General features: G+C 42.3%; 1 protein-coding gene across 1 annotated transcript; it reads right to left on the reverse strand.

The window, feature by feature from the left end:
* Window positions 1-12,568: 12,568 nt before the first annotated feature.
* LOC125309608 (ras-related protein Rab-18-B-like) lies at window positions 12,569-22,962 on the reverse strand. The gene is made up of 7 exons (XM_048266642.1): window positions 22,803-22,962; window positions 19,576-19,631; window positions 17,357-17,418; window positions 16,613-16,685; window positions 16,221-16,339; window positions 16,054-16,120; window positions 12,569-14,521 (listed from the first exon to the last, which is right to left on the reverse strand). The coding sequence occupies exons 1-7, from the start codon at window positions 22,868-22,870 to the stop codon at window positions 14,352-14,354; spliced, it is 615 nt and encodes a 204-aa protein (XP_048122599.1). The 5' UTR covers window positions 22,871-22,962; the 3' UTR covers window positions 12,569-14,351.
* Window positions 22,963-26,175: the final 3,213 nt, after the last annotated feature.

Here is a 26,175-nt window from a genome sequence, read left to right on the forward strand (position 1 = left end):
ACACACACACACACACACACACACACACACACACACACACACACACACACACACATCTCTGAGTCGATAGGTGTGTCCTCATCCTTCTGGGCCCCAGGGCTGGGTCAGATCCACCCACCCTTCTGCTTTCTCTCTCGTTCTCCCCATCTCTCTCTCTCTCCCTCCATCTCTCTCTCTCCCTCCATCTCTCTCTCTCCCTCCGTCTCTCCGGTAATGGGTCTACCATGCCACCTCTCCCGCTCTGCTCCACACAGTCTAAACTGAGCTGCCGAGCCAAAGACCCAAGTATGCCAACTCCTGGAGAGAGACAGAGTGAGAGAGGGAGGAGGGAGAGAGAGAGATGATCAGGGCATAAAACAACAGGCAGTCGGGGTAGAGGACAAAAAAAGAGGGATTGGGATTGGGTGGTGTAATGGATTATTGGGAACACATGATGCCAAAATGAAAAGAACCTAGGATGGAGAACAACACGAAATAGCCAGAGATAACAGAGAGAAAGAAAGAGAAATGGAGAGACAGAGAGAGAAAATAAAAAGAGGAAAGCAGACAGATCAGTACAAATGAAGCGTTGAAAGGTGAGGGAGGAATGAATATTTCAGATTTCAGCATCCTGAACAACTATTTCCATTATTTATTCTGAAATGCACGTCATGAACACACAGACAGTGTGTCTTCTCTTAAACAAAGAAATATAAGATCCCCACCTCCCACCACCACACACACACACCCCACCACCACACACACACACACACCCCACACCCCACCACCACCACCACACACACACACACACAGATAAATGCTAAATGCTGATGTCTAAAGTCCAACACATCAGAGTAAAACTGCACTGACCCCTCCCTTCTGCCCCCTCCAACACCCCCACCCCATCCCACTCTCTCATCTCCCTCTCAGTGTACTAGCTGGCAGAGTCCTGCACACTGAGCAAGAGTTTCCATCAAGAACTAAGCGATGTTCCATCGTGTTGTTTTATTTATTTATTTTTTTCTGGTCTCATTTTTGGGGCTCAAATCATGCATTTTCTGAAAGCTGTGTGATGTGCTTGCGCGGATCTGGGACGATATCTTTATTTGCGAGACGTCTGCTTGGAGATGGATGCATGGATACGCTACCTGAACCAATCACCTAACAGATTACGGAACCCCCCCCACCTCTCCTTCCTCAGCTCAGTGCAATGGATGAAACTTAACCTCCTGCAAAATTCATCTAAATTACAGCAGTAAATAAATAAAAAAAGTAAAACAGGCATTTCCATTTTGAGGAGGAAATATGAACCATTCTCCATGCTGAAACAATTAGTTAACTTGCATAGAGGGGCCAATTCTTCATTAATTAGATAGGTCCAATATTGTGCATGTTTAATCTCTTTCTTTCTCTCTCTCTCTCTCTCTCTCTCTCTCTCTCTGTCTCAAACTATCTCTGTCTCTCAAACACACAAACATACATACTTGAGCTCAATATATTTCCTCAAAAACTATAAAACATTAAAAGGTCAGGGCCAGGTGTACGTACATTTGCGAACGTAGCGTTATCAGCGCCATGGACAAACCGCAGACTTCAAACGCTGTCAGACCCAAGTTTCCGCCGTATTTATCAAACTTTCAATCCATAGTGTAAACTGTGCCTTTCTCTGCCTTTCTCCACCCATTACCGCAATGTATGAACATCCACAACTGAACGGCAGAGCCTACATACAATTGCAGTTGAATAAAGTTAACTAAAGACAACATTAAAAAGAATCAAATGTTTAGCGATCATGAAATAATCCCATACATGATTAGATGTCAACAAGCAGGAAGATAATGAAGATCAGTAGTTCTACTCAAACTACTTGTGCACGTAGGCTATGGTAGATTGGTAAAATCTAGCAAGTAAGGAAAGTTTAAGTGAGTGACGTGTGAAAGTAAGACATTCGAAAGGCGAACGAAAGTTAAGGTTACTTTTGATAGTACAAATACTTACAAAACTGGTGCTCTAAATAGTGATTCTGTTGTCTTTTGAAAGGTTCTCTTATTGACGCATTGAACTGCAATTTGGATTAGGCTAACACCTGTTTTTACAAGGCGGACGTATTTAGTCGCAGAATAGACGTGAATAGACTCTACATACCGCGGAATACATAATTAGGCGCTCTTTACGCTTCCCCTCCCATCTCTTTATGCTAAACTCCCACTTTCCCCTGGATCCTCCCATGAATGCATATGCATGACACGAAAAATGCAATGTGCCATTTTCTGCTCCCGAGACAGGCAGTTTGCGCTTTAACATCATTGCGGACTGTTTGTACATACCTCGCAATGATTTTACACGCACGTTGCGAAACAAATACGCCTAAAGTGGGCGCAAAAGCGTACATCTGGCCCTCAGTGTCACAATAATCTGTACTAAGCACAATTACCATGCTTGTTAATATGTAATAACACATGAACAGATGGTGTATTTGGGAAGAAATCCCCCATATGTACACACAGGGGTGGAGTCGACAGAGGATGTCCTGGGGGATTGTACTGATCTCTGATCAGTCCAAAAGCTAATTTTAATTCTGGATTAAGTCAAACAAATCCACCCAGCAGGTGTTTGTTATGTCTCTGTCTCACTGGAACATGGAAAACCTCTCCTCACAAGCACAGGACATTAAAGCTCCCTCCTCGTCTGAGATAAATCAGATGTTCTTTTCCCGATCTGCAGCATTATGTAGGCCCCGAGGTATGATGTTTTTGCATGGTGCTGGACTTCTAGTCATATGCTGTTTCCAAAACATTTGAAAGCATTCCACTCCAGATCCCCATGTGTGATGTCCTTTGGGAGAGAGGAGGGAGGCAAAAAAATAGACAAATTTCAGAGACACGAATTTTTTCACACTGTGATGGGAAATTAGTGACATTGTTTTGGTCAGAGTGGAACAAGTTTAATGTATGACATTAGCGGGCTTAATGGTTTATTTCCCCCGTGATCCATTCTGTCAGGGTTCATAGGGGGACAGACAGGCAGAATACTATGCTCATTTTCCCACTACTTTCATTATATCTCCCAGAGTCATAGATGTTTGACTGTTTGCCCCTATTTCTTTTCTCTCTTTCTTCATTACTTCCATTCACTCTCTCTATTTCTTTCATCTTTCTCTCGCTCTCTGGCTGGGATGATGCCCTTTGCGTCTGTCTTTTTAGTAAACTAACCGAATGTGATGAAAAACATTTCCTGCCTTTATTTCTTAAAATACATCTTCTAAGAAACCATCACAGTAGTTCAACAACGTCAAAGATGGCCTTTGGTGGGAGGTGGTGGTGGTGGTGGTGGTGGTGGTGGGGGTAGGGGGATGGGTTTGGGGAAGAGGCCTTCTGAACATGTGAGCCTTTTGTTGAAAAGTTTCCTGCGTTAATGATGTTCTCCCACACCAACCAATAACATAACACATGGAGTATTTAGTCAGGTGGGCCTACACTTTCATTTAGGGTTTGAAATTCCTGTGTCTTGTTCGGAGGAAAAAACAGATAGCTATCAATGTCCAGACCGATGCTGAGTGAACGAGAGGGGCGGACGTTGCCAAGGCGGTGGCAGGAGTGTGTGGTCAGCTCTGGCATGCTATCCTGAGTAGAGGGAAGGGGAGAGGGTGAGATCCCCCAACCTCAGATCAAAGCAGGGCAACACTGCCAAATACGCCAATTACTCTCAAAGGGGACAGGAGTGCAAGCCAGGTTGGGTCTGTTCTATTATCCTGAGCAATGTGGTGATGTGGGGGCCTCACTCTGTACTTACAGGGTTTGGGAGAGGTGAAAGGTCACTCTGAGGGGAGAGGAGGGTGGCACTGGGTTGCACGTGTCCACGATAAACCCACACAAAAATGGCTTCCTTTTAGCATCCCTGAGGTGAGGTTGGTTGGGGAGACATGCATACTGACACACTGTCTCACGGTTACCCCTATTACCACCCTTCATTTTCTCTTTCACTTTATGTAACAGTCTGTGACTTCATGTAAAGTGTACATGTATAACGATATCCCTCCACTCATCTGTCCATATTTTCTGAAATTATCTTACGCTCTCTCTCTCTCACTTCCTGTTCAACCACCTGACCCCTCGGTCAGAAAGGAAGTATTTTCACAGTAATATGTCGCAGGTCCAGTCTTCCTCTTTGTTTTTTTTTTTCCCTCTTCTCCAGAAATATTTGGTTTAGACTTTCACGTCCTCAGCGAGCCTTGTGCAGGTCAGAAATGTCATTCCGCAACAGCAAGTAGCGCATAAGGCTCCCTGAAAACCCGCGTGTGATCTAATGGCAGCTAAGGGGATCGCAAATACTTGAGAGGGAGAGCGAGCGAAAGAGAGAAAACACCAAGTCCGTGTTCCCCCGTCTAAGATTTCAGAGGAGACAGTTAAATAAATTCCCTACTACAGTCAAGTGAAACCACGTCAAGGCAACAGATGGAGAAAATGGCAGCCGCTGCAGGAATGTGGTTTGGCTTGGCGGTGAGTGAGTGAGAGAAGGATGGAGTGCATGCGCCCCTCTCACGTTAACACTTTGTGTTGTGAGGCACGCAGATACGCAGGATAGGGAAAGTGCTGCCGTTTCCGCATGCTGTACATGCAGTATCGGTACATTTTGTGTGACTCCCATCCCTTTCTTGATCTTTTCTTTTCTTTTCTTTTTCTTCCTCTTTGTTTCCCTCCTTTTGTTCTCTCCTCCTCATTTTCTCCCTTGCTGTCTACTCATTTTGGGTCGTATCAGTCTTTCCGACTGAGACACATGGACTCCTTGTCTGCTGCTATTTTGGTCTCTAAATTACTTTACTCAGCTTTGCCTGTTTATCACATGTTTACTGTCTCTCATCACCACTCTGTTCTCCCCAAACATTCTCTCTGTCACACACACACACACACACACAAACACAAGCGCGCACACGCACACACACACACACACACACACACACACACACACACACACACACACACACACACACACAAACAGTAAGCATTAAGGGTGGTGTTTTCTCCGGGGAAGCCATAAGCACTCATCCCACGTTGGCTAGCCTGATGGCATCATTGCCATCGACGCCAGCAGCAAATGCCAGCAAGTAAACACAACCAGCTAGCTGCTGGCCTCCGCTGCCTCTCAATGGCTGCTGTAAATCTGGGCACCCACAGAAGGACAGACAGGCCTATCCCCATACCCACCCGCCCCCAAAACACACACACACGCACACACACACACACACGCACACACACACACACTCAACCAACCCAAGTTCTGCCTCCTCCTGATTTACTCTGGCCCTAATGTGCCTTTATGTGTTTATATTTTGATAAAGCGGCCACATCTGAATTTATGCTCCGAGGGTAACCAGTTAAATGAGCTCGCTTTACAGTTCTCTCGGCTCGAACCGCTCCCTCTCTGCCGAGCTAGAAATTTATGACAGGACCCTACATTAAATACTGAGCATTGAACTGATCCAAGGTAAAGCAACTGTGGTGGTTTGGATCATGCAAAGCTTCTTATCGCACAATTTAATGCATACAGAAATGGAGGTCACACTAAGAGACCTTCTGTTATATAACGCTTTTTATATAAATAAATGTGTACATTCTATAGCCACTGGACAACAAAGGCATAATTTATTTCATGTACTCTACCTATTCACCATCCCTGCTATTGTTCTTATTTCCCGTCAGTTACTGTTTAAAGATGATATACAGTGTACACTGTCCAGACGTTCCACTGTATGTTTCCAGGGAATGATCGATTGGCTTGCTTAATTGAGTTAACTTTGAATTTATCTTGATACACATGCTTATCACATCACACATACTGCTCAGACTCTCTCTCTCTCTCTTTCTCTTGCTCTATGTCGCTGGGCCAAAGCAGTAAAAAGACAATAAAAACTCAGAGATTTGCCTGGGAATCATACACGGACAGTAATATATGTCTCTCCAGATTGTCTGGCACCAACCGAGCTGCTTCTTTCCATTCAAACAAACGAACCTCTAAAAGGAGACATCAGGTCCAAAATGTTATTCCTGACCCGACCCAGAATCAAAGATTACTTACCCAAACCCGAAGTCCCTGTGGAGGAGGAGTCTTCACCTGCCCAGACCCGTTTGGATTTTAACTGTGCTCCCACAAAGGCCAACAATGAAGTCATCAGGGAGTTCAAAACTGTGTTGCTATAAAATCACCTAGTTTAACCCTTCAAGTCCTGATATCCTTGTTGCTGCAGACATAAAAAGAAACAAATGGCTTTGCATTCTCTCAGGGTGACTGGAGAAGTCTCCCATAAAGATTCCATTAGAATCTGGCACGATTAATTTTCCAATCTCTGGGACAAAAACAGGCCCACATTTTGCGATTGTACAGAAGTTTCACATCCCACGCACGCAAAAATGACGCGTGATGCATCATCTTCTATTCTTAACAGCACTGCACTTTCAATGCTATGTTGAGTTCTCCTTACTATTTCACTGTTTGAGGATAAAGTTGTATGTAGTTGACATTAATCAAAATGTCATATTAGCAGTGACCAAGACAAGACAAAGGCAGACGGCAGGTAGGCAAAGTGTGACCAACAGTGACCTCTGCAAGATCTATGATGAGATGGGACATTACACTTTGATGTAGAATACTTTCAGTTTAAGAGGCATAGGACATGGATGGCATGATAGAAACATTGCAAAAACTTCCTGTGTGTTAGCCGCGTTGTGTATAAACACAAGACAGAATTTTATGCAAATTAAAAAAAAACAAACTCAGGTATTAACCGCACCCGTGCATTAACCAGTGCCCAGACTAATGAATCAGAATCGAATCGTGCTTTAGTCATAAAAATGTACATGTATTCATTTAGCAGATGCTTCTATTCAAAGCAACTCACATATGTCAATTATATTACACGGGCCTTTGTCCCCGGAGCAACTTGAGGTTAAGTGCCTTGCTCAAGGGTACAACGGTAGAAGCCGGGAATTGAACCCACAGCTTTTCAGGCTGCTACATGCTACCACCATTCCAAGAGGAAAGAAGAAAATACTGTCAATGCATTCTCATGTACAGCCTGACCCTACATTAACCTCATAGCTGAAGAAATGTTCTTTTGTCTGAAACTTATAACAAACATCATGCTCATTTATGCACAGTAGGAACATTATATACACACATTTACACGTAAAAAATCTAATACCTATCAGAAAATTCATTTTTATACTGTATGTATAAAGGGAGAAAAAACAGGCAGTAAAGGACAGCGTACACGTGGGGCTAAGTAAAAGTGTGTGTGTGGGGGGGGGGATGCCTGTCTGGCATAATCAGATTAAGATGTCCATCTACATAAAGATAAGTCTCCACTAGAGAATGTTTGGAGCCAGACTGGTTGGGGGTTGGAGCAGGGGTGTACAGCTGGGAGTTATATCCTCACTCACGTTTCACGTCGGCGCAGTGACGAGGATGACTCCTGTCTGGTGGCTGCCCCCATGACCTTACCTGAATCTTAGCTGCTGCCGACTGCGACACTGTCTGGATGTTGAGATTTAAACATTGACATGGGCCCAGCATGGGGTTAGGAGAAGGCCTGCTGGGAGTGAGGGGGTGGGAGCCGGTTGCAAAGTATATGATTCAACACAAACAGTGGTGCATTGAATACTCTGTATATTTGCTCACCAAAGCACTCTGAGAAGGCCATTGTCAGCTTTCTTTTTGAAATGTATTTTGAGCCTGCCGAAATCGATGTAAATATAGGTGTCATTTTCTTTTCAACTTTTCATTCCCATCATTCATCTGTAAATGACTTCGGGTGGATATGCTGTACTCACTGCCTTTTTAATACGGCGGGTTTTGTACACATGTCGATGCTGATAGGACAGCACTTCTGACTCACCCACCAAAACCAGGAGAAAACTACCTTAGAAACCTGTTGCACATCATTGCACACCTGTTGCGACCAAAATTGGTGTACAGACCGGAAATCGTAGCAAAACAGAGCAAAAGATTCTGTTTTTGAACATGCCCCTGGTTCACAGTCTACAGTCCCATGCTGGCTTCTTCTCACAATTTGCTGCCTCTGGGTCCAGACTAACTCAGGATTGGCTGCTGTTGTTAAAGGGCCAGTCAATCAATCAGCCATTCTCCACACATTCCTCAGTCACAATGTAAGATGACAACCGCCCATGACAGCTGGCACGCTGCACAGGACAGAGGAGGCTAACCCCAGATGACCAGATCAGACCTCAGTGCGTCACTGCGGCGTCTGTTCGGAGAGGCCTGGGAAGCCTTTGCAACCACCAATCTCCCATTCAAGTGAATGTTGTTTGCTGCAGCTAACATTTATGTAGAGACCAGAGGGGCTTTTAGAGCGTCCACAGGGTGCTTCGCACAGAGCAACCTCGTGTTGGGGGATGATGCGGCCAAGTTGCTTACGGGAAACAGAGAAGAGGTTTGGACTGAACAGCATGTCCAGAAAGTGAGCGAGAGAACAAGAGAGAGAGAGGTGAGACAATTACAATGGGTAGATAAAGACACATACTGATACTAACAAACAAGTCAACATCTGGCTTAGAAAAGTCCATGAACAGCACCATACGTTTTAGATGTTTCTGAGTAATGAAGCTAATTTGAGATGTTATAATTGGCTGTAATAAGGGTAATCTTTTCACAGGACAAGTAGTGGTTGGCAGGAGCACTGGTCATTAGTAGTGGAGTATTCACTATGACACGTTAGCATTTACTAATTATAAACCTGTGTTATTTATTCATCCAAGATTGGAACACAGTCCTTTGAAAAAAAAAGGTATGTGGTAGCCTACACTGTAATGAAGTGAATTTTCCAACAGATCGATTTTGGTATTGCCCAAAACTTTAATAATTTGTTTGAACAGAAGAAGTGTTGCTACTGGCTTGAACCAACAGCTGCTCTCTCTGTTAGTATTATACTAATGAATGAATCATTCATTCTAATGATGTTATGGTTAACAAGCATTAATGTAGCATTAATTTATCCCACTAACTGGAGTTAATTAAAATGTTTTCACATCTAAATCCATATTTACATAATCTAGACTATATTAGCTGATATAAGCTGTCACAACTCGGGTTCCTGTCTGTATCTTACATTGAGGTTTCAGTCATCAAATAGATATATTAACTGATCCCATTCCAAATTAGAAAATCTACCCTATTAAACCCTAGTAGACAAGTTTGCTATGAATTAAAATGAATAATATTTAAGAAAGTAAATTGGATTATTCACACCAGACTATAAAGAATTATGTATAGCCTACTGTACATACATAACATATAGATTGAAGAAGAAAACAGCCCACCCAATCTAATAGGAAGGAGAGAATTTTGTTGGCCAGTTCAACACATGTGCCTGATTAAATTATTCAGGGTGCAACAGTGTTACACTTGGATTCAATGCTGTTGAGAGGGCAATGACTGACATGCTGTTGAACACACACACACACACACAGGGTCTCACTGCACAGCCTTATCTAGGGTTGGACTGGCGGCTCTCGTGTGGTTAAGGCTGAATTCCCTGGCACAGGACGCGGTGATGGATTGGCATAGTGAGACAAAATAAACCCAGTAATTAAAACACATGGTGCTATTGTTTATGCAAAATAATGAATCTGTCTATCCATGTGCCAATCACCAGAACAGGAGTAAGGCTCCATCCCTTCACTTGCTCTCAGGTCAGCCGTCGGCACCGCTGGAACGGAACCGCCACGGTGAAACATGCGGTTTTTCCGTGGAAACAGGTCTTTGGCTGTGCGGTAAAAATACACTCTGTGCGTGTTGATACAATGTGATTAGTTTATTATGGAAGTTTGCAGCTAAGTTTTGAGGGTTTGCCTGTGCAATGCAGTAGTAGTAGCCTGGCAGGGTAACTAGAAGACTTGTTTTATTTCCCTCTTTCTTTTTTGATCGCGTCGTGAATGACAGCACGGCACAGGAATTTGAGTGCGCGGAGCGCAGCGAGAAACACGCCACACAGGAAGCTAGGGAGGCTGATGGCATCGTGGGGGGCTCTGGGGCAAATGAATTGAGCTACTTTTCCTGACATCTGACTTCCCAGAGAAGAGGCCCCTTCATCACTCTCCCTCCCCCACTGTCCATCATGTTGTCGCCATGGCAACTCAAAGCCAGTGAAGGGGATTCCACAGAAGATGTCATCTATGAGGTGTGATTTGTTTTCTCAGGAGATACAAAACACACTTAAACAGCGAAGAAAGGAGAGCAGGCAAGAAAGGAAGAAACTATGTAATAGCAAGACAAAGTGGATGAATGAATGAATGAAAGACTGGGGACAGATAGAGGAATAGAAAGAAAAAAGAAACAATATGCACAAAGAAAAAAAATGTTAAAGAGACACATCCATCAGTAGATTGTCAAACACAGAAATCGGAAGCTCATGACGCAACATCTGGGAACAAATGTGGCAGACCCTGACTAAGTCCAAACAAGCAATTCAGCATAATTAAAGTATTTCCACTTGCACTGACACACTCATCTGTTCTGGGAGGCTTATGCATGTGACCTCATAGGCCCGTACTCCTGCAGAGAGACCAAGTCAGAGGCTTACAGCAGAGAGAACAGTCTTCCACTCCACTATTTGGGTGTCTCGTATAAGGACTTCAGACAATATGGTAGTCCATAAAGACTTGATAAACAAAGTGAAAAAAAAAATACACAAGAGTCCATTCACTCCAAAATTCACAATCCAACATTTTTAAAGACTAAATTAGCATGTAGCATTACCTTACCAAATCTATTTCTGTCATGTGAGGATGAGCTTGAAAGAACGGATATAAGAGCACAATCAAAAGACCACTGTGGGCCTTAGTATTGCAGTTGGTTTCATCAGATAAGTCAAAACTGAGGCCAACTGGATACCTTACAAATGCCTCTTTCATTCTTTTGCTATAGTTGGATGGCTACGCAGTGGGAAAGCTCAAACAGACTGCTGGAAGTCTGTGGAGATTTTGTTTCCCTTTGCGGAAGCCTTAATAGGATTTTTATATTTTCTTTCTTTGTTGCTTATTTTCAGTTGTCGAGAATTCTCAAAAGGGAATTAAAGACACGACCATCAAAACAAAGAATAAAGCCAGTAAATGCTTTACCTTTAGTGCATTAGTAAACCTAGAATGATAACTTTGAGTAAAGCATCTCTTGTTATCATCAACACTGACATTTTTAGATGGTAAAACACATGGTTGAAATGACAATTTTATACATTCAGAAAATTGATTCCAGTCTGCTTTTGCCCATCGGGAAGAATGGGAACATCTAACGGAAAAAGGTCTGTAAGACTAACAGGGGGACGCTTCAAGAGAGAGAGAGAGAGAGAGAGAGAGAAGAGAGAGAGAGAGAGAGAGAGAGAGAGAGAGAGAGGAGCACACAACCCAACACCTCATGAAGCCGAGCCTGATGTCCTGTAACAGTTTTAAGCATGACAGTGTGATGGCTCCTCGGAGAATATGTCTGAGCACTGAGTCCTGCACCTGAGAGATATGAAGAGAAAGAAAGATAGAGAAATGGAAAGAAGGAAGGGGGACTGAGAGGAATTAACAGATATTCATGATGACACTTTCATCCAGTGTGACGTATGGTTCAAGAGGGCTATACGTGTTGTCAGAATATGTGCTCTGTGGGAATAGAACCGAAGGGACTTGGTAGTTTGAGGTCCTTGTTTCACAAGTTAAGGTACAGGATAAAAGTATGGCCAAGATAATGTGGAATGTAGAATGTGGGGCCAATGGCAAATACCAAAAATCTGACTCAACGACATATAGGTTTACAAGGCTGTGAGTGTGAACCAAACATTTTTATATTTCTCCATGCAGTTCTTAGAAGCCTCCAATGCCTCCTGTATTTGGACAGTGAACTGTAGGCAACAGTTCAAACATAGCATATATACAGTACCGGCCCCTGTTGAGTGTGTTAGAGTTTTGCGGTGTTTGATCCAGGTGAAAATGATTGATCCCTCTGCGAATCCTGAAACATGTCGCACGGAGCTGACACACAGGCCTATTTTCCTGGAGCTCGTTTCGGGAAGGAAATGCTGAGAAGATTCTGGAATGGAAATTTCAAAAAAAGAAAGAAAGAAAAAAACTGCTGAGGCTTGCGAGGTGTGCATGCTCGGATTCTTCAGAACCCTGAGAACCAGGCTTCCTCGGCCCGCGGTGCTGTGGTCTCATTCCAGGCGTCCATCAGCGGTGGCGAGCGGCCCAATGCACACCGCCATGCGCTCGCTACGTCCGACGCACTTGGTGTTTGACCGAGACATATTTTCATCCAAACTGCGATGCTCTTGCCAGGCTGCATCCATGGCAACAATGTGTCACGAGTCCCCTTTCATGCATGCACAGGAATTACACATCTCCTTGTCAAACCCAATTATTACCATAGAAACGGCCTTGGGCTGTCAGAGGGACGGATGATTTAGGTCCATGCGAGGACACAGCCTAAACAAGTGGAGATTCCCCAGAATTCCCACAGCAATGCTAGCGTTCCAATGACCAAAGTCTGTGGAGGGTCGATGAGGATATTTGGATAGACAATTTGAGAAACACAAATGTCTTTTTGAGTTCATTTATTGTAAATAGTTGTTTAGGTTTTTTTTGAAGTTACAAACAATAATAGGTCATATACAGTTAATATCAGTCTGTTAAAAAAACATGCAATAAGCCCAGCAGGTGCTACTCATACTATGCCACTATACTGGCTTTACATTCTTCGCAGCTAAACAAGGGATGCACGTTTTTAAAAAAGAACTTACATCCCGTGGCTAATATCTTTGCTCTTCCTTTCTGTGATTTCAACCAATCATATATCTCCAGTCCTTATAGTAAAAAAAGTCAATCTTTGGAGAACCTTCTTTGAAAACAAATAAATATTGGTGAATCAAAAACATGGTCATACATAAAACACCCAATCCCATTCCCAAGAAGAAAACATATTTAAGCTTTCGTGATACACACAGACACATACCAGAGGGGGGAAAAATAACCAAATAAAGACTACAGACAATAGAGAGAAATAAAAATAACCCCCTCTCAAGACAAACCACCTGCACAGTGTTACGGTGAGACTGAAGGGGCAGGCCCACGTTGCCAGGCTACTTAGGGTCAAAGGTTACTTTCAATTTTAAACAATAGCACTGACAACCCTTTGGATGGAATTAAAAGCTCAAAAGTAATAAATGATGACAAACTGTAAGGGAACAAATAGGAACATGAGTAAAGGGCGTCCCTCTGCCTCTTTTTCGCTGGCAATACGCGCTTTCTGTCTGTCTGTCTGCATATGTCTGTCCGTCTTTGTGTCTGATGGCTTGTGTACACACCCTTATGACTCACAATCCTCTGCCGCTGAACAGGCGATACTTTTCCAGATTTTTCCACCTCACGCGGGCCGACTAGCTGGGACGCAGACGACTCGCACCTCTCGGCCAAAACACAGACTACTGCGGGGCTTTTTATCTTTCATCTGTTGGTAACTTTCTTTCAGCACGTAAGTTCTATTGTGGCAGTGTGCATGTGTGAACACTGAAAGAGATGATCAACATCATAGCCACAACAAAATAGAAAAATGCTGTGCATGTGGAGCAGAAAAAAAAATGGCAGGTCGTGCCATGCCAAGCCGAGCACAGAGCCGGGTCTGGTCTACTGGTCTCCTGTTGCCATGCTTCTGCACCAGCATACCATACAGTTCGACCAAAAAAAAAAAAAAAAAAATGAAAAGGGAATCAAACTTATCCTGCTAAGGAGAATCTGAAAATGGACAATCTGATATGTTTTTGTGGTAGTAATTGAGTGTGTTTGTTTTCTGTAGTCAAAGCTTCCATTTCTATGACAACAACTAATTCTGCGTGATCTCTCCTCAAAGAATAGCGTGATCAGGTATCTTCAACAAATGAAGGGAGTTGGGCTAGCATTGGGGGAGCATGCAAATGAAAACTCCCATGCAGACAGTTAATGGATAATTCGGTCCTGACAGATGACATAGCCTCTGGTTTTCTCCTTCAGTTGGTCATGAGGTCATGGGTATGTTTTCTACTGATAGCGTTAATGTTTTAGCGGCTTTGCGATAAAAATGATGTGAGCTTGGGACATATTTTTTCTGATGGCTGAGGGAGATCTATGTTCCTATAGTGTACTGTGTGTGTGTGTGTGTGTGTACGCCTGTGTATGTCTATGAGTGTGTCTGTACGTAAGCACTTGCATGCCTGTGATAAACAGAGACGTACCTGCCCAAGAAAAGTGGCTATGCACGTGTGAATGTTTTTTTTTCCCTTTCAGAAGATGTCTGTTTCCTACTGTAGATGTACGCGAGAACGTGTGGTGGTGGTGTTGGTGGAGGTGTTAGACCAGGGAGCAGTAGCCCCCACAGCTCCCCGGTGCCACGTCCTCATCATCAGCCAGCCGGACGCCTCCTCTCCCCTCGCTCTCCCACAGGCCAGGAGTCTGAAGGATCTTCTCCACAAGCTCCTCAAACGCACACTGGACACCGTCTCGTGTCTTTGCGCTCGCCTCTGAGAGGGAGAGGAGAAGAGAGGAGAGAGGCAGAGGGACAGATAGAGGGGAGGGGGGGTTGAGGAGAGATCAAATGGAGCAGGATAGAGAGAGAGAGAGAGAGAGAGAGAAGAAAAAGGAGGGAGAAGAGAAAGAGGAAAAGGAGGAGAAGAATAACATCCATTAGTAAATTCCATACAATTCATAAGGCATAACAGAGTGAACGGTGACCTTCATGTTGCACTTTTCTGCATGGTTCACTTGCCTGGGCTTGGCAGCAGACCACTTCATGCAGCTGAAGCTTTCATGCAAGACCGATGCGGCCACTCAACTCCCTTACCCCTCGGCCATAACTAACGGATAATGTGGAGAGGACTGGAGTGGAGATCTTAACGACTAGAGGAGCTTGAGGATGAAGAGGGCACTGGAGAGGGTGCTGGGTGGGCCCCAGGAGAGCCAGCGGAGAGGCTGAATGATGGCAAAGCCAACAGGACGGGATGGAGGAGGCAGAGGCATGGGGGAAAAACGCTCAGAGCCCCACAGAAGGGAGCGTGCCCTGTGATTGGCTCAGCCGCCTAAAGCAAGGGGGCTTAGTGCCCCAGTGCCATCTGCTTATGTCTTCAGCAGGCTGCCCTCATCGATAGCCCGTCTAAAAGACAGCTAATTTAGACAGATATGTGCTTACACAACATCTGACACACACACACACACACACACACACACACACACACACACACAAAAACACATGCACACACACGTGCACCAAGTGTGTGGCTGTGCCCTTCCATCTTGGAGGAAAAGACGTCAGCTTAAGATATACACAGCACGCTCAGCTTGGCTCGACAGAACTGCCAAAATCGGAGAGGTCTGAGGTCGGCCCGGTGCGTCCCGGCAGAGCGCGGCGTTCTAAAAGCGGATCTGAAACGCGAGACGGAAGCACTCTAATTTCAGTGTCACAGTGAATTTTGACTTAATCCCTAATTCCTGTTTGACGCTTCGAAAAAGAGATGACCTCATCTATAATGCTACGTACTTCATAATGTAAAGTGCAGGCCACTGTCAGAGGGACAAGCCAACGGCGCTGCCTGAAGCAAACCATGAGCTGGAAGAGGAAGCAGTCCGCTATGAAGGAAACTCAACTCCTACGAACTTCGAGCAGCTCTCGATGTTCACAGTTCTCGCTAGCTGCCACTAGAGTCGACCGCTGTAGGAGGGCCACAAATCCCTTCAAAGTGCTACCAATACCGAGAATAACTGGTTGGTAAGGATGTCTGTCTTTTTGGAAGTCCCATAGCTGCTGACTTGTTTCGCATGGATTTGAAAGTTGTGGTTGCTAATTACTAAGCCAGCAAAGATCCTCAAGACTTTTTGAGGGATTCCAGCTGCCACCTACTTGGGCATCTGGAATAGTAGACATGCCTTACAAATCTTCAACCTGACTGTCTGCATTGGGTCTACAGTACATAACAGTATGCTTTAATGCTTGATTCACACACACATTCAGAAAGGAAATCTGCAAGTATATATTTATCTGCAAATCTTCAGGCCTTACCTATAAACAGCATGGAATGTTTGCGTGCAAACTTGAGTCCTTCACTTCTGTCCAATTCATGGCCTTCCTGGAAAAAAAAAAAAAGATTTTTGAATTCCTTCTAGGCATTAATCAACACTACGGAAGCCACATCATGCAAGTTAACTATGGCACAACGGCACACTTACTTTGTCGATTTTGTTCCCCACCAGCATCTTCACCAGGTCATTTCTTGTGCAGTACGTCTCCAGCTCATTCAGCCAGTTGTCTAGTTTGGCAAACGTATCTCTCCTTGTGACATCATAGACTGATTAAAAAAGAAAGAGAGAAAAACAATGTGTTTATGTCTACAAAGACGACATGACACCGAAACACAATTCGACCAAGCCACAGCCTTCAGCTTGCTTTTGTCCACACAAGCACCTCCCAAGGACCATCAGCATGGCCTACAGGAACAGGAGTTTCTATGTCAGTATATGCCTGTGATCACTAATGAAGTGGAGGAAGGATACTCCTGCTGATACACTCTATTCATTGTGTTTGTGTGGAGTTCATGTTTGTATTGGCCTTGCCGACTCACCCAGTATGACTCCCTGAGCTCCTCTGTAGTAGCTGGGCGTGAGCGTGCGGAAGCGCTCCTGACCGGCAGTGTCCTGAGGAATAACACAACACAGACTGCTCAGCTTACTACGACAATATCACAAACACAAATACACACACACACAAAATCACACAATCAAGCACATACATATTTCTTTCACAAACACACACACAAAATCACACAATCAAGCATTAACATATTTCTTTCACACACACACACACACACAGTCTCAGATCTACTTTTTGAAAATGCACCCATTGCAATACAAAAAAAAAACAAATTCACTCAAAGTCGTGCATCATAAAATGCAGACTCCACACAGGGAGAATTATACGACACACAATTATTTATTAATCCTCCAGCAAAAAAACAAATCTGATCATGATCCAATCAGAATAAAATGTACTGTACTTTTATAGAAATATTCTCTCTCCATGTGACTGAGTGTGCCTACATGCATAGGAAATTTGATTAAAAAAAACAGCTGTCCCATCGGTATCTGAAATTATGCCATTCCACACACAAGTAAAATATTTCCATTTGCTGTCCAGTGGAGTTCAAAAGTGGACCTATATCGCCCCCTGCAGGTATCTGGACTAAATGCTCCAAGGATCATTCACAAAAAGCAGACACAGAAACAACAGCATGAGGGGAGGATTCTCTTCTCACTCTCACTCTCACACACACAACAAAACAACATACACATACACAATACACACTCACCCAAATGGCAAGTTTTGCCCTGTTGCCATCGATCGTGAGGGTCTTCACCTTAAAATCCACACCTGTGACGCACAAACATAAAGGTAAGCAGTAGGAAACCCAACACTACCAGGGTGATAGAACAAGACAACAAGGCCAAACAAGGCTTAGACAAATAATAATGGGGGCATCTCGCAAAACAAGTTTAGTTAGCTAAAGAATCTCTTCAGTGTCAAGTCCTTGACACCAAACCACCTTAAATTCTGGCATACAAGGGCTGAAAGATTAATACATTTTTAATCGAAAATGCAATTTCAATAATACAGTTAACAAATAACGAAGACTGCAATGCATCATACAGCTTGAGACTATAATTATTTGTGAGTATTTTACCAAAAATTTTGTACAAACACGCCATCAAAGGTACTATGCAAAACCTATGTAAAGCACTTGCTGGCTCCTGAGGCAACATGACAAACATTTGAAAAAAGTAACACAGGCAGCAGCAAGATGAATGTACAGCAAAAAAAGCAGAAGTAGTGCTGGTGTTGCCCAATAAGTAAGCAAATAATAATAATAATAATAATAATAATAATAATAATAATACGCTTTATTTGCATAGCACCTTTCAAAGTGCTTTTCAAAGTCAAAGTGCTTTACATTTGGAGCACTTAGCACAATAATAGACAAATTACTATTTCAGAGTCAACAAACGCATTATATAGTGAATGCTGAACTGAAGCTTGACTTTCAAAAATTATATTTTCCCTAAGTTGTTCAGCACTACATGTAGGCCTATTTATATTAAAAGTTTTTCTTTCGGGTTTGACAGACACTCTGCTCTAGTCTAGATAATGTGCTAATCCTGTATTGTGAAACCCCAGGTATTTTATGAATAAGTTAAATATTATTAAACACTGTAGTTTTCCTAGTCTTATATGTAGATAACAGACTGAAGCAGCCCTGGTATAAGACAGTATGGACATGCATCACAGCTGAATGACAGCCAGCATTAAGCCTTGGCAGCAGAGCCAGTGAAAGCACGACTGCTCTGATGATCATATATATTCGCTCTCTCTATCACACACAAACCACACTGTCTCAGACACATGCAACACACATTGATTCTATTCTTGAAGTTAGCACAAGGAGATGGGGCGTGCTCCTGTTGAGTGATTTTACAGACGTCTCTCGACAGTATATCCACAAGACAGGCCATTCAACACTCACTCAGGAGCACAGAGAAGAGAGATTTAATAATGGATCAGGTGATAGTGCGTGTGTGTGTTTGTATGGGAAGGACAGAGAGAAAGAGAGACCGACTGTGCGTGAGTAATAAATAAAACGAGGCGTACAGTTACCACAATATCTCAGAGACATGTTTTAACCATTGATATAAGTATGACAGATTGCCGGACAGGACACCTATAAAGGGCCCCAGGTATAACTCTTCTGGTGGGGAGGGCCGGCGCTTCAGCAGAGCTCCATCTGTTTGCTGTGGCCGTCAGCGCCGTCACAGATCAGCGCATCACAGCCAGAGGCCATGCCCACTGGAGAACCACTTGTCCTGCTACCCGCGCAGGCACAGACCTCGCCCCTCCACATTACATCGTAAGATCCTCAATGACTTCCTTCTCCTCCTCTCACATGGCGGGGGCTGTCTGGCAATTCGCCATGTCTCAGATTATTGGCAGATTGATGAATCTTATCCCTCTATGTGTATTTTTTTTTTCCTCAGTTGAGTTATTAAAGCTTTTTCAGGGTCGCCTGGGAGAGCACACAGAGACCTTGAGACAGGAGGCTCGTGTTTTAAAAAGCGTGCAGCCCCACAGTCGACAAGTGCGCTTTACTGGGCCTGGACAGGAAGAGCCAGCTCTCGGTGAAGCCATGAAGAGCCGTCATCTCTACCGCAGGACACCTGATTTATAGCACTCCTGCTCTGACCGGGCTGTGGCTTTTGTGTATGTGCGTGTGTGTGTATGAGTGTGTGTGTGTGTGTATGTGAGTATGTGTGCCCATTATCCAGCATAGCTTAAGCACGTCTGCACGGGGCCTCCTTAAGAAATACTGTTTAATGTTTTTACCGGGAACGACAGAGCGTCTAGATGACTGAATGTGAAAGAGTTTGTGTGTAAATGTGAGAAAGGAAGTGAGATTAAAGGACAGGAAGAACGAGAGAGAAAGGGAGAAAGAGAGGGACAGAAGGAATAATGTGTCGTATTCCACTGATAAACACTCACCAATTGTAGCTGCAAGTTCTGGATCAAATGTGTCATCTGTGAATCGCAGCAGAAGACTGGAGACAAGAAACAGAACAGAAAGAGAAGGATATGAACATGAGTGAAAAGTCTGCACACTGGAGCGCCAATTGAATAGATGGTTTAATCACCACATGTGTAATGTTTCGGGGGTACATTGCCCTTTCCTTGTCTGAGGAAGGGCAATATGGCCCGAAATGTTACACTTGTGGTGATTAAACCATCTATTCAATTGGAGCTCCAGTGTTTGGACTTTTCATTCATGTTCCTCTTAGACTCTTGAGTCCAGCACCTATTTTAACCTCTGGGATGTGTGTGCCCCTTGCACAAACTTGAAAGATATGAACAAACAAAACAGGACAGCATTTCACAATTTCTCATAACCAAAATGACCATTGACCAATCATAATGATATGCAGCGCTTATTAGTACTTAACTCTCCCCACTAACCCTACTCTTGAGGACAATTCCTTACTGGCACCCTAATGACCAACATTAGGCTGAGGGCCTACTCAAATACATTTGTGTCTTCAGTAAGAGCAACAGACCAAAGACTCTCCGCAGACTCGCGGCCAACAGGGCTTCCTTTACACTATAATGGTGATCTGCAATATTAATGAGTGCTACCTTGCAGCTACCTCTCCAGTTTCCCCCCTCATTCTTTCTGTCCTCTTCTGGTTTCATCTCTCAACTTGACAAATTCTTGTATTTCCGTGAGCGCACATACGAGACTGCGCATTTGATTAGATGATCCCTCTCATTTCCTTTCCAGCTGTGGCACAATTACTCAGCCGCCATGCAGAAGATAAAGGTCAACCTGCTGACTTGCCAGAAATGCTCTTCATATTTACTGGAAACGGGATAGTCTACTACTGGGCTAGTTTACGCCAGGTGCACCAATATCACAGAGGAGGCCATTAAGAAATGGCTGCTGGGTTTGAGACAGTGAGGCAATCACTGGAGTACATCCAGATATAAAACACCTAACCTAATATGTAGATGAGTTCCCTTTAATTCTCTTGAAGTCACACCAACTGGGGAGGATTTTATTAAAGATTTAGCACTCCCCTTTAGAGATGGATGTGAAACACACCTACTCTTTCCAGCAGCGGATATTGGAAAATTTGAGAGTGAGATCAAGTATTTAGTAAGGTAATAAAGTGTGGTGGATAGAGTATAAAGACTCCAGAGAAGGACAGAGGGAGGGAATGTAAGAAATGTCTAATCCTACCAAAGCTTCCTATGGAAGACCTAGCCTAGCTGCTCACAGACACTTTACATTTGCAGAGAAGAAAATAACAGAGATTTATCGGTGTTGCTGTCAATTTGTGAAATGTCATAGTCTACATTTAATTTAGCTGTTTCTGGCAAAATTACTCAGAAATCCAGTAGGCTATAAAATACATTACCAGGGGTCAATAAAAAAGGGGTTAACAGATTCAACACATTCCATGAAAATGTATGAAAGCTAAATAAAAAAAAAAAAGGTCTGCAATATGTTGGCATAATCTATGCTTATTAAATGACCCAGCATAATGAAAACACTGAATTCTATCACAAACAGAAATACACCAATGTCTTGAGTACTTAACTCACATTTGTGTTGCCAATACAGTAACAGTACTTAATAAGGCAGTGGCATACACCTAGACCTATCTTTACCATACAATTAGTGTGAATCACAGTATGATGAATCAAGAGGACAGGTTTATTTCCAATAGATGCACTCTAGTTATAACAAAATAAAATTAAAATAAAAATAATAACATAACAGTTAAAAGTAAAATAAAATGCACAACAGGACAGCAGGCCATTTAAAAAAACAAATCAAACATTCATATATCATGTATGTTGCTTTTAAGTAATCATTTGCATGTTTTACTGTTTTTATTCTGTTCTATTGTTTTTACTAATGCTTATTTATTTACCACACTACTTTTTTTCTTTTTTTAATTCATATTTTATTTCTATTCTTTTAAAGAAGTATTTTCTCTCATCCTATTATATTTGTTCTACCTATGTGTGTACAATTAATTACCTCTCTGTCTTACCTGTGAAGCACTTAGGGTCAACTCCTGTTGTTTTTAAATGTGCTACACAAAATTTTGCATGAGTAGGCCATATGCGCACCTGATGTCAACCTCAGGGCATCCCTACGTCACACTTCGGTACTCTATTGCCAGAATCTACTATTCTAAATGTAGAGAAATAGGCTAGGTTTGTATCTCAGATGGTTGTTCCAAGAGATACCCTCCATAAGGTAAGCTAACTGTCTCACAATTGGCACCATTTCTCAAATGTCACCAAATGTCATGATAAATTGGTAGTGTGTGTAGCTTCTAGGTCTATTTACACGCTACTTGTATGAATTACACATGCATTCTTAATTGTATTGATGGTCTACTATTTAAGAATAAAACTACAAAATCTCTTTATGGCCAAAAAATACTGTGTAGGCTTACACATTTCAGGAATACGGTAACATAAAGGCCTACACGCAAACTAGTCCCATAATGTGCTTCTCTTCACACACATGTCCAAAGGCCTGTCAACGGCCACCCATCAATCCAGGTTCTAGTAGCCTGGTAGCGATAGATTGCGTCTAGCTTTTATTTGGTAAAATAAATATGTGCCGTTTTCTCCACTGAATGGTAAACCGGTCACAATATCACCATTTATTTACATTGAGTAGCATTAGTAGCTAGCTTCGAAGCTAGCCTGTTTGTCCAGTCTAGAAGACTTCTACACACACTAGCTGCTAGTATGACAAGCAGCAACTAATGTGAGGGAAGCCATAATCAACACACACACCACTGTCAGTCACATATCTGACCAATTTAGGCATAATGTGAAAGCTTTTTAAAAGTTACCAAACTTAACCGTGTCATGACTTCGCAAAACCACACACACGTACACGTGCACGTGCACACGCACACACACACACACACACACACACACACACACACAGGCTTTTCCTAGAAAGTGTTCAGGATCAGACAGAGCAATATCTGCAACAGCAACCCTGGTGTAACATGCTACTAGAGCCCGTCTACTTATTAGACATTCTCTGACGCTAGTCACGCTACCTTGATTAAACATAACTGATGGAAAATACCTTAACGTTAGCCACCTGATGCTAAACACTGACACAGCCTAGCTGAAATTACATTGATCTGAACACCAACAAGGAGGACAAATCTTGACTTGACCTTGACTTTCCAACACCACTTTCTCCGATGATCAATATTTTCAGCGTTGTAAGAACGTCGTCCTCCATGTCCGTTTAAAGAGTGATAAATAATCTACTAGAAAAACAAACCAACTGATAACAAACAACAGTCGACGTTTCTTGTTTTCCTTTTCGCCTGAGTTGAAGTAGTATACCGAGAAAAAGGCTCATCACTGCCCTCTACAGTATTGGCTGCCCTCGTCAACCACTTTGCTGGATAATAATGTGGGTGGCTTTATGGAGTGAGGATTGTCTCAAAATGATTTAAATATATATAAAAGGATATATATATACATATACATACATTTATAAATATCCAAATACAAAATACAAATATAAAAATGTGACATACAAATAAATAAACAAATTTATATAAATAAACAAATTTATATAAATAAATGTGTCTTTGTAAATATATTTTCGAAATTTGAAAATAAATATGCTTGACTTTGTATGTGGAATCTGCATTTGTGAATCTCCTTTTTGCTTTTATGCCGATGATGTAATTTTGAGACATTCCTACTGCACACCAAGATCACTGATCTATAAAGAACTAGCCAGAACGATTTATTATCGGTTTCGATGTGTAGTGCCATTTTTAATTTCATAGACTGTATAAATAAGTCCATTTAGCAATATTGACATTAATGGCAGTCAGATAGCGATCTCAGCTGAGCTGGCTCTCACCTTACGTTAGCCTAGAAGCTATGTTAACATCTTTAACGTAAGATCTGCAACATCTGTAAAACAGCAGTTGCAAGACACAATAACTTTAGGGGAAACTACATTTTATTTGAAGGGGGCCCTAAATCGGATTTTAAGGGAAATCTTAACTTAATGTGTTTTGTGCAGGCACCAACAAAGCTGAAAAGGCACCAGCTGTTTAGCTAGCTGTTAACGTTAGCAGCTGTTAGCAGCTGTACGCTGACTAAATGGACTTTAGTACAGTCTATGAAATTAAAAACGGCACTACACATCAAAACCGATAATAAATCGTTCTGGCTAGTTGTTATTACTTACCCATCCATTTAATCCAGTGTCTTCCATGTCGTTAATCCTGCTAGTCATAGACCACTTGACTGAACTGAACTAGGGAAAACAGCGTCGGAAAGATTAAGTTGCTATCAGTTGATAACAGACATGTTGTACAACACTGCCATCTGCTGGTTATTCAGTGGAGGGTGTCTTCGCATTCAAATCTAGTAGTATTTATTTGTGGATCTTGGTGTGCAGTAGGAACAGAGACGGTTGATAAAGCGAGACGATTCATAAGAGGGTAAATTCTGGCACGTTGTAACGTGGGGTTCGAAGCTGTCACGCAGTGTTGCCAACTTAGCGACTTTGTCGCCATATTTAGCGAGATTTCAGACCCCCCAAGCGACTTTTTTTGTAAAAAAAAGAATTAGCGACAAATCTAGCTACTTTTTCTGGCGTTCTTGGAGACTTTTTGAGACTCTGGTGTGATGGCATGTAACGTCCCTTTTTATTCTTCTGAGTGAGCAGTGAGTTTGGCTGTGCTGTAATAGGAGTCATGCCTGTTTCGTTTGTGAATTAGCCTACATTTGCTCATTCTGGTGTAGGCTATACTATGACAAGATGTACAGAAGTGTAAAGTGTATCAATTACCCTATAAAAGTATATTAAATTAAATATGCCTATTTCAGTAGGCCTAGGAGAAAAGTAAACAGCTGTAAATTGGTATTAAAGGGCCATCACCGTTTTTTTTTTTCCACGACCTGGTGACGTAAATTGATATGCAAATTAGTGTGTGACATTATCTAGCGACATTTAGCGACTTTTGGAGCTGGTTTTAGTTACTTTCCATTTGAAATAGTTGGCAACACTGCTGTCACGCCCATTTAGGAGTCAAGCAGGAGGTTCAGTGTCTATGTATTCCTATGGGAGAAATTAACATTTTCACAGAATATGACCAATCCCTTAGCCCTACATTCAGCGATGTAATTGTTGAACCCATTTTCTAGAAGCCACATGTCTCCCTAACATTCCGACATTGAAATTGTATTTTCCAACGAAACAAATAAAGACAAAAGTAGCTTTGTTCGTGATCTGTCACTGTCTCCTCAAAGCTCTGGTGCACAGCCACCTGTTCTCAGAGGCTCTAGACTCAGGAGATAGTTGATAAACTAACCTAACATATTTTTTGCTAGAACTAGTAGACTACCACAAAGTTGTTGAACATATGTTATTTCAGGTTTGTTTACAACAATATATAAGTTTAACCAAAGTTCTTAGCTGCTAGCTAGCTAGCGAACATTCCCATTCACTTTCCGTTTACTGTGCTAACGTTAGCTAGCTAGCTAGCTAGCTCAGTTAACAGGGCAAAATGAAATTATTCATTCCGTGTCCGAAAGAGTGTTTCATTGGCATCACACACAAATAATGACTGTAAAATAGTATACAAAATTATATGCATATGTTATTATTGCTTATTCCTTTTGACACACGTTAGGAGTCCGGAACTAGTGCCATTTCGTTCCATAGGGAGGGAAAGTGAAAACCAGCGCCCCAAGTGGTTGCGTTCCTATCGAAGAGCAGCTCCAATGTTAAGTCCCATACTGCCCTACAAAGGCAAAAGACCTTAACTCGCCAGAGTGTGAAACTGAGAAAAATGACTTTAAAGTTTTTTTGTTGTCCAGCCAATTGTATGATAGGTAGGACACTGAAAATTTGCCAAGTAATTGTCATAATGAATACATGTATCTACATGAAAAAAAAATCAGCTCAAACTTGACCTTTGACCCTTATTTGGAAGTTACTGTATTCTGCCTTTGCATTATCTGCAAAACAATAATGGGTCATACAAAGGCAAAATACCTTAACTTCTAATTTATTGACCATTTGGACTTTTATCACTCTATAGAAACATTTATATGATAACAATGATAGCCTTAAGATAACATTTAGTGAGTTTTGTCTAGTAAGGCTTAATATTAGGCCTCCATCAACAGAATATTACAAAATACAAAATAATGAGAAGGCTACACTGGAACATTTTAAAACTTTATCGTTGTACTTAATTTAAGTAAAATAACACTTTAAGAGCCAGAAAACCAAAAAACAGCCACAACATGATCCAAGCCAATGCCATTGGAAACGTATGCAATTACAGGAATTTTGCTACTCATGGACACATAATAATTTACTGTCTGTGTTGTGCGGGCGGCGGAGGAGTCACACATTGATTGGATTTCTTTCTTGACAAATTAAAGGGACATCGACTTAAGGACATGCTGTGTAGTTTTGTTCATATGGGAGTCAAATATTTTGCAACCAACACTGTCTAGCTTTAGCTAATAGCTTACTCATAGCGACACTTAAAATTGAATGACAAC

Source organism: Alosa alosa, chromosome 16, assembly GCF_017589495.1.
Source record: "Alosa alosa isolate M-15738 ecotype Scorff River chromosome 16, AALO_Geno_1.1, whole genome shotgun sequence".
NCBI lineage: Eukaryota > Metazoa > Chordata > Actinopteri > Clupeiformes > Clupeidae > Alosa > Alosa alosa.